The sequence below is a fragment of the Paramisgurnus dabryanus genome, chromosome 9 (genome assembly GCF_030506205.2).
Source record: "Paramisgurnus dabryanus chromosome 9, PD_genome_1.1, whole genome shotgun sequence".
Lineage (NCBI taxonomy): Eukaryota > Metazoa > Chordata > Actinopteri > Cypriniformes > Cobitidae > Paramisgurnus > Paramisgurnus dabryanus.
The window spans coordinates 9,206,192-9,219,583 of NC_133345.1; the positions used below are offsets into that span (position 1 = coordinate 9,206,192).

The 13,392-nt window shown below is 36.9% G+C and overlaps 1 protein-coding gene across 7 annotated transcripts in view; it reads right to left on the bottom strand.

Moving 5' to 3' along the window:
* Nucleotides 1–1,910: 1,910 nt before the first annotated feature.
* The window catches only part of st3gal4 (ST3 beta-galactoside alpha-2,3-sialyltransferase 4), a 43,181-nt gene continuing 31,699 nt past the window's right edge, over nucleotides 1,911–13,392 (bottom strand). For 5 of the 7 annotated variants that reach the window (XM_065279323.2, XM_065279320.2, XM_065279317.2 and 2 more), the window contains 4 exons: nucleotides 9,952–10,141; nucleotides 9,694–9,831; nucleotides 2,419–2,571; nucleotides 1,911–2,338 (listed from right to left, as the gene is read on the bottom strand). In XM_065279323.2, the coding sequence (XP_065135395.2) occupies nucleotides 2,252–2,338; nucleotides 2,419–2,571; nucleotides 9,694–9,831; nucleotides 9,952–10,141 (568 nt within the window). In that variant the 3' untranslated portion in view covers nucleotides 1,911–2,251. The remainder of the gene's footprint in view (nucleotides 2,339–2,418; nucleotides 2,572–9,693; nucleotides 9,832–9,951; nucleotides 10,142–13,392) is intronic. The other 2 variants (XM_065279322.2, XM_065279321.2) reach the window with 1 other exon arrangement.

The following is a 13,392-nucleotide window of genomic DNA, read 5'->3' on the forward strand; positions in this document are numbered from 1 at the left end:
ACTCAAAGAAGAAGTAAATCAGTAGCAGGAGCAATATGTCAGGTATGTAAAATTTTGGGATAAAAATACAGCAATAAATACTCTTATTCTGTGTAATTGCAAAGTTTTGTTAGTGAGCCTTCATTCATTATGATGAACCTTGTGTTCTACAAAAGTGGGATGGTTTAATAGTGTTAGGCAAGACAAACATAAATGTCAGGAAAAGCAATGTCTGGCCATATGCCAATGTCCAAATTCAATTTAAGCTGATAATAGTCAGTTTTACTGCTGTTTTGGCAGCAGCCGCTATGAAACCCAGCCATTTTGTTGAATGTTTTGCCACTGCAACAGAGCGAGCTCCGGCGTGATCATATGTGGAAAAGTGACGTCACTGCATACCCTCTATTCCTTTATATTACTTGTGGTGTTATAAATGGTATTATAACACAAAATTCATGACTGACTTTAAATCAATCATTGAATAAACGTGATTCTTCACAGACAGAAACACATACCAAACTGTGTTTTGATATGCATTTTCAAATTATCATTTACAACAAAACAACATCAATAATATACTGTAAGAGGTTAAGCCTTTATGAAATTTTATTAACAAATATTTAAGTAGTAAACGTTCTTCAGTTTTTATTCTGTGAAAAGCTGAAAATAATCAAAATATTCAGGCGAAAAGGATTATGGGTATTCCTCACAACATTAACTAATAATGTTAAGTTCAGTTTAATTAAATGTTTTACTTAATGGATATTGTATGCTTAAAAGTTAAATGAACAAAAATTTTTAAGCATTGGTCCAAAACACAAAATATTAACTCTTTCGCCGCCATTGACGAGATAACTCGTCAATTAAGAGAAAACGGTTCCCTACCAATGACAAGAATTTCCGGCTTTCCGCAATACCGCTATTATCCATCAGGTGGCGCACTTCCCAACTTATACAACCCTATACAAAGAACTCCGTGTATGTTTTAAAGATCGATCTGAATCTGATCTCTATCAAATGTCCTTCACAAAAATGCAATTATCTCAGGTTTTTCCTCAAATTTTGTGTTTTTGATGAAACCTACACATTTTTGAGAGGTGATAAAAAGAGAACTAATGAAGGTAGGATGAAACGTTTTTTTTTTTTTTTTTTTTTTTTTAAAGCAGAGGGTCTGTTCTTTCTATTGATATATTGTTTGTTTATATATTTAAAAAGAACATTTTCTGTAAGACAGTAAACTTTAGAAAAAATCATGAAAAATGCTGGCGCTGGCTGGCAACTATTTTAAAAAACGCTGGGGGGGAAAGAGTTAAGTGATGTTTACTTCATTGTTCAAGTGAAGTGTACTTAAATATCCTAATATAAATATAAGCCCTAGTCCTGGTTTAAAACCTGTTTGGGAAACTGCCCTTTAACATTTATGGGTAGTACAAGACTTTATTATTTAAAGGTACAATTTGTAAGATATTTGCAGTAAAACATCCAAAAACCAATAGTCCGGTGTTATATATTTTGTCCAGCTGAACAGTGTCGTGGACAAATGCAGAAGTAATCACGTATGTCTGGCCACTCACTATTATATGGTACGTTTGTTCATCTGAACACTTAATTCTGTGCTATGTTAACAAACCATCGTACTGGACCAATACTGTAACATCTAACAATTGTGTTTCGAACATTACCTGAAACCTTACATAATGAAAAAAAAACTATGTCATCAAACACAACACTTATAAAACCTGATTACTTTACCTCATGTGTAACATGATTTCTTGTTCCCATCTGTTTGATGGCCATCAGCGTTTGAGTTAAAGACAACAAATCCCATCAGTTCAGAGCATCATTAATCTACGTCAATGTTATTACTTTGATCTGGCGCCATCTAGCGGCGCAGATAATACAAATTGAATCTTTAAAATCACCTCAGAGAATTTTCAGCATAAAACAACATTTTATTTTAATTAAATACTTACAAAATATCCAGTGGCAATATTGTAAAGCAAACGAGAGAAAGAGCATTAATTATAAATATCCTAATGTCAGAGAAAATTTGTGTTAATCACACAAATGCAGAAATCTTACTTAACTACTGTAACAGCTCTGTTGCTTTGTCATTTAATTTGATTCAAACATGAGCCTCTGCCTTACTGTGGCTTATGTAGATTTCAAAAATGAAAAAACAGTTTGTATTTTAGTGAATACTGTTTGTACTATGCTGTATATACACATGTGACCATATAAAAAATACTCAGGAGCAGTGTTTGTAAATGTGCTAAGAATGCCGAAGGTACGAAATGAGCCCCTGTTCTTCCAGTCTCTTCAGAACTTGTGCCTCTTGATTCAGATCATGGTTGGAATTCTGAAACAACCAACATGAGAGTTACAAGACATAAAAGTGCATCTTTTCACAAGTTTTTTTTTTTGAGCTTTTAAACCAACCTTCATGGATTTTAGTGTGTCCTGTCCATAGTAATGGATTGGATATTGCTGGTTTCTGGCCTCCGGATATCCAAATCCAGCCAGGTGGACGACATCACAGTAGTTTAGTGCCACAAACACTGCCAGAATACCAGTGGTTGGATGCACTGGCTTCTGAAAGAAAAACAAAGCAGAGCTATTAAGAAAACATTCAATTGCATCTGTTGTCCTGCAGGGGGCGGTTGTGCTCTTTCAGAGTGTGTTTTAATTTTTATGCTGTATGGTTCTATGCAGAACCTTTATTTACACAAAGGCTTCTTTGTAGAGGAGAAAGTGTCATCAGATTATGAAAGAAATGGTTAACCTTATTTTTGGGAACCACAATTTGTTTTTCTGGCAATGCAGACAAGGATCCTTTTATCTCACTTTTTTTAAAGCATGTGCAATTGTTTTATAAATTGGTACATTTTTTAACATTGGCACAAAATTTTACATTCTGTTAATATGTAACTGCAAACTTTTTTGTCATTTATCTTTGTAAAAATTTACATTTCAGTTTAATCAAATGTTTCAAAAGCAACCAACAGTACAAACTTAAACTGTTAAGAATAAAACATTTTTCAACAGTTTGAACACTATGAAAATTAAATTAAATCAAATTAGAAAAATATATCTTTTCAACATATACAACAATAATATTATTATCTCTTCACATTTAAACTCAATTTACTTTTATTTTGAAAAACTCAGAGAGGTCAAACTTTAGGATGTGTTACAGCACTAAATAACCCGTAGATTGATCAGTATTTTAACACATGAAACGAGAAACACAACACGTTATAAGAAAAAAATGACCGCTTTTTTACTTATCATGGTTGACAACACCTTTCTGGATCGACACACGGAAAACGCTGAGTAAATAAAGCGATATTTGTCATTTCTGTCAAGGGTTTGTGTGTTAAAGATGCTGTCATAGTTTGGCATGCAAATGTTATCAGGGCTCGGAGAAAATCGCTTTGTTACTTTCGTCACACGTTACTTTTGCCCTGGTTCTCCCCTAAATTTAATGTGATTTTGACTTGAACATGCTTTAACTACCATTTATTCTTCATTGATTTACACTTAAATGTCTTAATACATAATCCAATAGGCCCCACACTTGAGTTTCATATTGTTTGTACTAAGGAAACTTTTACACACATGATTAAACTTGACAAGTAATTTGTCTAAAAATGCTAAACGCACACCTATAGGCTTCGCTCTAACAATGCAATAAACCATGCTTGCAGTAAACTATTGGGTACGGTCACTTTGGTGGAAATTTCCCAAATAGTCTGGAAAAGTAATAAATCTTTGCATTTCCAGGCTGGTTGTTTAAGCTGTTTTTATCTCTCTCCCTCTCCAGTGGTTCCAAGTCATTCGCTTTCTAAATTGCTCCACGAGTTCAGCAGCTACTGAGCAACCTACACAAACTCCTCCTCTCTCTTAACACAATTCATTTCATTAGCGGAAAAACAATGTCACCTTTAACAAGAGACTTTTTCTTCAACCCTCCGAATGAACTTTCCTTTTCTAACGTACCTGTAGACATAATGTAGCAATACTCCCTGCACTTTAAATCCTGACAGTAATGTGTTAACCATGAACCACAGTGTCCCATCATCACTCCTAAAATTGTATTTATTTTTGATTATATTACTGCATGTCCAGTACTGTGCAAAAATTTGTTGTTTTTGCAATGTTTAGTGATCATATATAATTATTTCTCAGTCTCTATTACAATACAACCAGAACATACAGGAACTGTGTTTGTAGTATTAAAAACATTATAAAAGTATAAGCTGAAGTGTCAAGTATTTAGGGTAAACTCCCCTTCCTCTTGAGCAATAGAAGGAAACTACAGGATCTCTTAAACCTAAATAAAATTAAATCCTAATTTTTTAATCAAATGACTTCAGGACTTTAGTCTCCTCAAAAAAGCTCAAGATGTGTTTCGTGCCAAGAGAGGTCACATTAAATACTGACTGATGCCTGAAGAAAACATTTAGTTCTGAAAATTGTTTTTTTTTTAATTTTGTGAACATATTTCCTGTATTTTCTGTTTGTATTTTAATAAAAAGAGTGAAAAATAAATATGGATGGACATTAAAACTTTGCTTAAACAAAAAAGCTGGTGAAGGTGGCCTAAAACTTTTCACTTGTCCATTCAGTGTCAACTTATAATTATTTTAATAATTTGGTACTCAATGTCATGGAATTTGAGTACCAATTTTATAAAATCACGTGTAAACTGCAGTCTTAGGCTCCCAGAATCAAAGACGGCAATATATTAATAATGCATAAAAAATCCACTTCCATAAATTCATGTCTGGGCATCTCGGATTTTGTCATGCAGTTAAAATTACGATCGGGTGTTTTTGGTAGTTTTTATTTATCATAGTTCAACTTCAAATTTATTGTCATTGTAACAAGTACAACAAAAATTCAAGTGCCATCTAAAACAGTGCAATACACCTATATCAACCCCCCCCCCCACACACACACACACACAATTATAGGCAGGGGAAATAGCAATTTTAAAATTCCCTGATGTAGAGTGGCTCAGGGTGAGATGACATCTTTGTAGGCCAATCCTGAAAGAACACTTGCTAAAAAGCCCATTTGTTTTTCCTATAGATCTTTGTATTATTGCAAAAAAAAAAAAATCCATAAGTCTATGGGAAAAAATGAATGTGTTTTTAGTAGGGATGCAGAATCGGACGAATACTGGGCTTTTTGACGGGGTTCGGGTTCGGCCGAATCTTAGATTTTTTACCACCGAACTGAACCCTAAGCTTGCGCTACGCTGGTCGACGTCACGCGGCCGTTGATTACACACATCAGGTGCTGACGTGGAGATAAGTGTTTTTTTTTCCGGTGAGCCTTAGGGGCGTTTCACATTTCATAGACGCATCGCACCACATCGCTTTCATTGTGCTCGGGCTATCAAAATGCATCCCCGCCCTGCCCATCGGGCTATCTTGACTTATAGGAGGAAAAAATTTATTTAAATGCTTATGTATCCTCTCACAGATTTGGATGGGTAATTGTGGTGCATGAAATTCAGGCATTGGGTATTTAAATTGCGTTTGAACGCGCGCTCGAGTTTTACTTTAACTTTCGCGATCGGGCGAAGCCGCAGTACAGGAAGCAATCCGAACTGATTTGTCATGGATTTTTGTGCAAATCCTCCAACTTCGTCCTGTCAGTCATTACTATCCTCACATAAAAAAATTTAATCTTTAAAGTGATATAGATTGTACGGGCAGTAAAGAGAGTGACTCTGTGCAGTATCGCTCTTAAAGCGACAGTAGCCCCTGTTTTTCTGATCGAAAAAATTATCCAATCTCTAACTGGATGATCCAAACTGTGAGTTTTGTGACCACTGAACCACTTTTAAATAGTGAGTATATCTGGTGTGGGGATGAGCAGGAGCAGTTGGTTTACATGGAAATCCAGTTTTTTTGTTTGTTAAAAAACCAACAGCATCAAAACAACAACAAGAATAGCAGATTAAACATTGTGGTTAGAGGCCCTATTGGCTTTGCATTGGCAAAATTTCGGGCTACCAAAAACTGAAGAGTGCCTGCCCGAAGGGCTACTAGGGATTTTGAAATTTTGCGAGCCCTGTAATGGAATAAGGATGCGAGTAGGATTCGGTATTTCGAATTCGGCCGAATACCGAATCCACTGTTTAAGATTCGGCCGAATCCGAAACCGAATCCTACTCGCATCCTTATTCCATTACAGGGCTCGCAAAATTTCAAAAAACCCAAAAAATCTGGATTCGGTGCATCCCTAGTTTTTAGCGAAGGGAACCAGTGTCCCGCTAACTTCCGAGGTTGGCCTAAAAAAGTAGGTCATCTTTGCAACACTCTATTAACACGTATTTCAATGACTATAGAAACCCTGCATAAAAAAATTACTGCTACAAAGTCTTTGCATTTGACTTTGTAGCATGATTTCCTCTTACATTTTTTTCTTATTCAAATATTAGAAACCGTGGGCATGCAAGCATTTTCTATTCAGTGCTCACGCTATTCACCCAAAAGGTTAACAGATATTTAACTAGAGGCTGTGTCTTGGTTATTGGTCATGTTTGTCACAACAAACTAGTAGCAGGCATATTTTGGCCTTCACACTACTGAAACAATGTGACATTTGACTTAAAAAAAATCCCACACTGCTTAAGTCTTTTTATATAATAAAACACTCTAATATAGATTGAGGAAGTGTGCAAGTGTGATCCGCTTAATGGTGTGTTATGTTTATTGACAGAATATAGCAGTATTTTCTGCCTTTCTAAAGCTTGTGTCTTAGATTCTGGCTGGTGGCCCAGATGTATGGTAAGCAGGGGTCCTGTCAGTGAGGTATACAGGAGGAGATTGCGATTAATCATCCAGCAGGATATACAGCAAGATAATACTGCATGAGTGTCTTAGAAGTTCTGCAATGGTAATGGCCAATCAGAGCCTTCAAAACATGCTGAAAAAAATTACAAAAAATATGTGGTGTGTGCTTCAAACAAACAAACAAACCAACCAACCAACCAACCAACCAACCAACCAACCAACCGCAAAAGTGCACATACTAGAATGAGAAGACGTGCATATGTTTGTGTTTAAAGTTTACAGTACAGGCCATGCAACTGCAGCACGAGTACAAAACATCCGCTATCATCTCTATAAACAGCCACAAGTATTAAATTAATCTTCTATATAAAAACTTCATAAACCTCTCATGCTATCTGCTAACTGCTCTCTCCTGCATTAGTTGACTGAGTAATCCCAAAGCATGTGACTTAAGCCTGGTTTATATGAGTGCATTGGTGTGCATGGCAGTAATGACATCATTTCCGAGGTGGCAATCATATGTATTACCCCGCAACATCTCATTTTGAGTTCCAGTGAATATGTATTTCTTTTGTAAATGTAGCTTAGCTCCTCATATGAAAATTAACAACTTTAAGGAACACTCTAAAATATGCTGACATTTTTTATTTTCAACCCAGCATTGGGTCAAAAATATTTATATTTGACACAACAATGGGTTGAAACAACCCAGGGTAGATTAAATTACAACCCAATGAGTTGGTTCCATTACTTTTGGACCCAACGCTGGGTTGAAAATAACCCAGCATTTTTTGAGTGTATGGCTTAGCAGGTTTGCCTGCACAAACATTGCTATGATCCATCCATGTGGATAATGCAAAGACATTTAAAGAGCAACTATTGTCGAATTCACGTTTTACATTTCCTTTGGTGTGTAAGTGTGTATTAGTACATGTTAACCATATGCAAAAGATATGAGTTATCGTCTCCAACATAAATATTTTTCTTGGACTACAACAAACAGACGGACTTTAGGCAACAGTTTACTTCCTGGGCATGTTGACGTAGAGAAGAAAGACATTATCATAATTCCTCACGCTTGGACACACAGCCTGTAAGTGAACTCCTATCAGCTTTGCATTGTGATTGAATCTTTTAAACATTGTAAGGAGTAAGGGTGTCACAATGTCGATTTTAAATTGAAAGTGATTAAAATTAAGTTACACCCTCGAACTTTAAATAAAAAAATGGAATCGTTGATGCTGCCACACCCCCATAAAACACAAGTGTTGAGTGCTGCGAATCAAACTCCTCTAACTTGGCTAGCTATAGCCATTTAGAAGATAGCATGGCAGATGCAGAAGACACCACGCGAGCTGCTCTTTACATGAAAAAAAGGCCTCCTGCCTTCAGCTGAACTCAATCAGAGCATGCTCAAGTTTCACAACAACTTATTTCAGTTGCTTAAGAGTTATGAAAACAGCATTTAAACATGACTTATTGGGGTATAGTCTCACAATCTCGTCTGACCGTAATAAAAGCGGGTTTTTAAGGTGCACAGTACTGACAGGAATGTTCATCTGACAGGAAGTTTCTTTTTATCAGGTATGTGCATGTACCATATTTTTCACTGGCAGCACAACTAACATGGTAGGGCATCTCCGGGTTCAAGGTCAGATATTATATTTCATAAAAGTCTAGTCTAAAAATGGCATAGCAACCTGTTGTAAAAATCAAGAATCGAATCGAACCGTGACCTTAGAATCGAAAATTGAATCGAATCGAGGACTTGGACACCCCTAGTAAGGAGCGTCACTTTCCAGCTGACATCAGAGTTATTCAGGCCAATCACAACGTACAGATTAGCTGGCCAATCAGGGACACGGTGCTTTTTAAATCAATGAGTTTTGTACAAAATCAGAGCTTTGGAAAGCGGCAGGATATCTGGAGCTACAAAAATGTACCGTAACATTAAATACGGTAAATAACGTTGTTTTTTAGCAATGAAATAGGTGCTCTTTAAGAAAGCAAACTATAATTTTACTAGGTAATATTCACACAGGATTCAAAACGTATTGGCTTTTCTTTATCTTGTACATACTGTTGGATGAGAAATAAAACCAGAAAAACAAAATGTCAAGAAGGGCATCAAAGAGGCTAATTCTGACCAAAAAACTATCAACGACTGAAATAAGAAATTCCATTGGATTGGATAATAGTCAATAATCTAGAAACAGTGTGAATCAACATGAAACAGCAAAATTTAAATATTACAGCTCATACTCAACTATAGCAGCAGGAGAGAAAACAAAAAAGAAAACAGTAGATTAATAACAGAGAGAGAGAAAGAGAGAGAGAGATAGATAGAGAGAGAGAGAGAGAGAGAGAGGATGGGTGGAAAGGAAGTGCAGAATGACGTAAGCTACAGTGACATATTCTTGTGTTTCCTGGATGTTTCACGCCTTTGAGAATGCGTACCAAAAATAACCTGACAGACTTTTTATCTAAATTCTTTTGAACTCTGGTCCCACCTTCATTTAAAAGGCTAAAAACACACTTTTATCATAACTAATCACAGTGATTGTTTTCTCTGTGAAGCATATGTGTGATATTTCCTTAGATTTGGCCAAAATGAGGTATATTTAAAAGCATTATAATTAGGCCTCCTACCTTTAGGAAAAGCCTTTGTGTCTTATTTGGCTTTAATACCATAAAAGGCTAAGATGCTGCCTGTGTTTGACATTTTTTTGGAACTAAGTCTTAATGTTATATTACAATCATGTGTATGGAAGCGACACCACATCTTAAATGAGAAGCAGAACATGTATTATGTCGAAATGCTTTGGAACATCTGATCTGCCAAGGGAAGAGGGCTGCCAAGGTAAAAAAAGAGTCAAATTTGCCTGGCCATATGTAACAATCTCACCTGTTGTCGGTTTGGTTTCAGGGGGATTTTAAGAAGATTGCTGGCTGTCAGACGAAGAAAATAAGGATCCAGCACACGGATCTGACTGGTCCCGCCAAGCCAGATTTGTGGAGGAGGTTTCCAAAAGCCTTTTAGAACCTAAATCAAGCACAAGAGTGAACAGTGTCTCATGTTTAATAGGAAACCAGAACTGTGGTCCGGTGGACCGAAACTGGGTGAGGCACGTGTAAAGCCACAGACAACAGAAACATTGCGTACCCTTTTCTCGTTGTATAAGATCACTTTGAGCCACCGGAGGTCGTGATCTTTGAAAGGTACCAGGACCAGGAGGGTGTCTGGGTTATTGTGGAGACCCGGGTTAGGAGACGCTGATTCAGGATAGAATAGGCGCAGGGTGGTTTTGTTACCCACGTCCTCCTCGAAGCCTCTGACCGGGGCATTGTTTAGCCTGAGACATATGGATGAAAAGAAGGAGAAATACAGCACGGTTAAAAGTTAAATCTGAAATGTGTGCATCTGCATCTTCTCTGTTTATTGCATGTGTTTCTGAGTAGTATTGCATATTTTATATTTCTAAACAGTCTTTAGTTTTATCAGATTTATGAAAGACAGATCAGCTGTACTGCTACTTTAAAAAAAGAAAAGCTCCTGGAAGGGTACAGGGGGCGGGGTGAGCCAGGAACAAGCAACGCACACACAAAACATTATCCCACTATCTCTGGATAGCTTATGATCTATGTTTGTGTCCGTGTCGTCTATATTATTTGCACTTACTTCCACTGTACTTCTTGCGTTGCTTATGCCAGTGGTTTTCAAACTGGGGGCCGCGAGATGGTGCCAGGGGGGCCCCAGTTTTATGACATTTTATGAAATACATTAATTTATCATGAATTCTGTGTAATTAAACCTAAAAAAATAAGGCTACTAACCAAAAGCACTACTTTTTTGTATAATTTAATGTTTTTTTATTAAAATGTTGAGTTTTAGAACAGTTTTTTGTCACAAATTTTCTTTGGGGGGCCGCAAAGGAATGCACCGTACACAAGGGGGGCCACACGCTGAAAAAGTTTGGGAAACACTGGCTTATGCAACCGATTCAGGGTTCTGGCTAGAAAGGACACAGCCAAGTCTCAGGAGATTTTGGGTTTAGGGGAAGGATCAGGATGAAAACAGCGCACATCCAGCGAGATTTCACAAGATTTTGGCCGTAGCTGTATCCCTTCTAGCCACAACTCAGATTCAGTAATCAAAAAAAAAACTTTCAGAAACTTGTACAAACCCATACGAAGTGCATTCAGCACAGAAATACTATTTCATATGTCCTTTACACCTTTGCCCATGCTTTGCCTGTGTAGGGGTGTGACGAGACACTTACTCCACGAGATGAGAGAAGACGGAAGACTTTTACACTTTTTAAAGGAAAACACCACCGTTTTTCAATATTTTACTATGTTCTTACCTCAACTTAGATGAATTAATACACACCTATCTTTTTTACATGCATGCACTTAATATTTGGGCGCAGACGGAAGTTTGAGCGAGAGGGGGAGTAGTCAGGAGTGATGATGTTACTGCTCGCCGAGGTCGAAGTGCTGCAAACTAAATGCTCTTCCGCCATATAATATAGTTCTCATTTTTATCTGCTTAAATTAAATCTCTCTAATTTTGTGCCACCATACTTACTCGTGTAACTACCCGTGTCTTTAAACAGGGAAAACATGGAAGTGTTTGGTGGCTTCTGAATTCACCCCTGTTTGGATCCTAAGGAATGAATGGGGCTAGGCTAAATGCTAACACATTCACGATGCGCTGTACAATGGTTGAAAAAAGATAGGTATGTGTTAATTCATATAAGTTGAGGTAAGAACATAGTAAAATATTGAAAAATGGTGGTGTTTTCCCTTAAGAAATCCTCAATGATAAAATATATGAACAGTAAACTAAAATCACATAATTTGGAAATGTTTTAACTAATCTAGGAATATAACAATTATTCAATTATGGTAGTAAAAATAAGCTTCAGTGATAAATAACCTTTAAAAGGACATATAATAATGATAATGCAATAATAAATGGAACAGATAAAGTATCAAAACCAAGTAAACACATGGTTCTATAAAAAAAATGATGGCCTGGTTTCACAGACAGGGCTAAGGGCGCACTCACATTATCCAAACCAAACCAAACCATGCTCCAGTGTGATTGTCAACCCTTCCTACTCCCCCAGATGCACGCACTCACACTGTACTTTTACACTGTACAAAAATGGCAGCCAGAGGGATTAACCCATATATGTTTGGGCCGCAGGAGGTTTTAAGCAAAAGAGATAATACACAAAAATAACAATGTGTATGGGTGAAGTAGCAAACAACAAATCTTCAAACGCAATGGGCCTAGACCATAAACAACATTGGAAGGGCGTATCAGAATCAGATTCACTCTGTTTTCAAACCACCGCTGGCTTGACCACAGACACAGGGATGCTTCAGCGTGTTACAGCATGGTAAGTCCTTATCACTAACTTTGTGGTTCAACACGGATGTTACACACAATCAGGACATATCAAGTAGAGATTGACCAATATATCTGTTTCCCGATATTTAAGCGTTTTCCTATTATCGGGAATCAGTTTTGTAAAATCGGATTACCATCCTGTGGTCATTTTAAAAAAATTGCGCGCTGGACTGCCATTTCATCAGCGTCTGAGGAGAGGAGACTACAACAGTGAATTGCCATTTCTAAGTAGCAAAAACGGCATTTGAAATTTACCCCAATTTTTTTTTATCAACCTCCACCCACATTTTGCCAATTTCTGCATGAACTTGACACTGGTGACTGTCGCGTCCTCAATAACAGCTCTAGTACTAATAAAAACATCAGTAAAGTAATACGTTTCTGCAATTCTTCTGTAGAAATGTTACCATATTAGCTTTCTCTGGCAAAATATGCTGCCTTCAAAGCAAATTCACGGTCCTGATGATCTTATTTTCTCAAATTGTTAAGTCAGAATGTAAAAATGACATGGACGTTCTTACAAAGATGTGTTGGATTTGTATTATTAAAGCGTAACTAAACCCCTGGTCAGAGCCTGACTCCACCCACTGCAATATTTGAAAAATGCAAGAAAAGTGGGCAGATCCCAACGGAGATAGAGGGGACGAACTAAGTGTGTGGTGAGATCGTAACAAGGGCGTGGTGAGCTTGAACCTGCTTACGTCACGAGTTATTTCTTGGACCCAACATCCAATAGGAAAATTCAACTGCAGTAGCCACCGTTCAACCTGAAGAGGGCAGCACTCAGACGTTTTTACACCATATATTGTAGTATTGAAACACTTTATATCCAAATGTCAAAAAACTTACTAAAATCAATGAACAGCACTAATAAAGCATCATTCTTACAGATCATTAACTAAAAAAAGTTGGTTTAGGGTTTAGTTACTCTTTAAGAATGTGCATGTGAGGATTTTTTTCACCTTCTGAACTTGTTAAACACACTGCATATTTGACATGAAAATAGGCTATATTTGGCAAATACACTTTTGATCTTGTAAGTTAGATTATTAAATATTTATATTTCTTGAATAAAATAAGTTATAAAATGTTAGTTCATTATTATTCTTAAAGGGACAATAAGTAGGATTTTCCCCCATCTAGTGGTGAAATTGTATTTTGCATTCAAACGTATAGTGCTCTCTA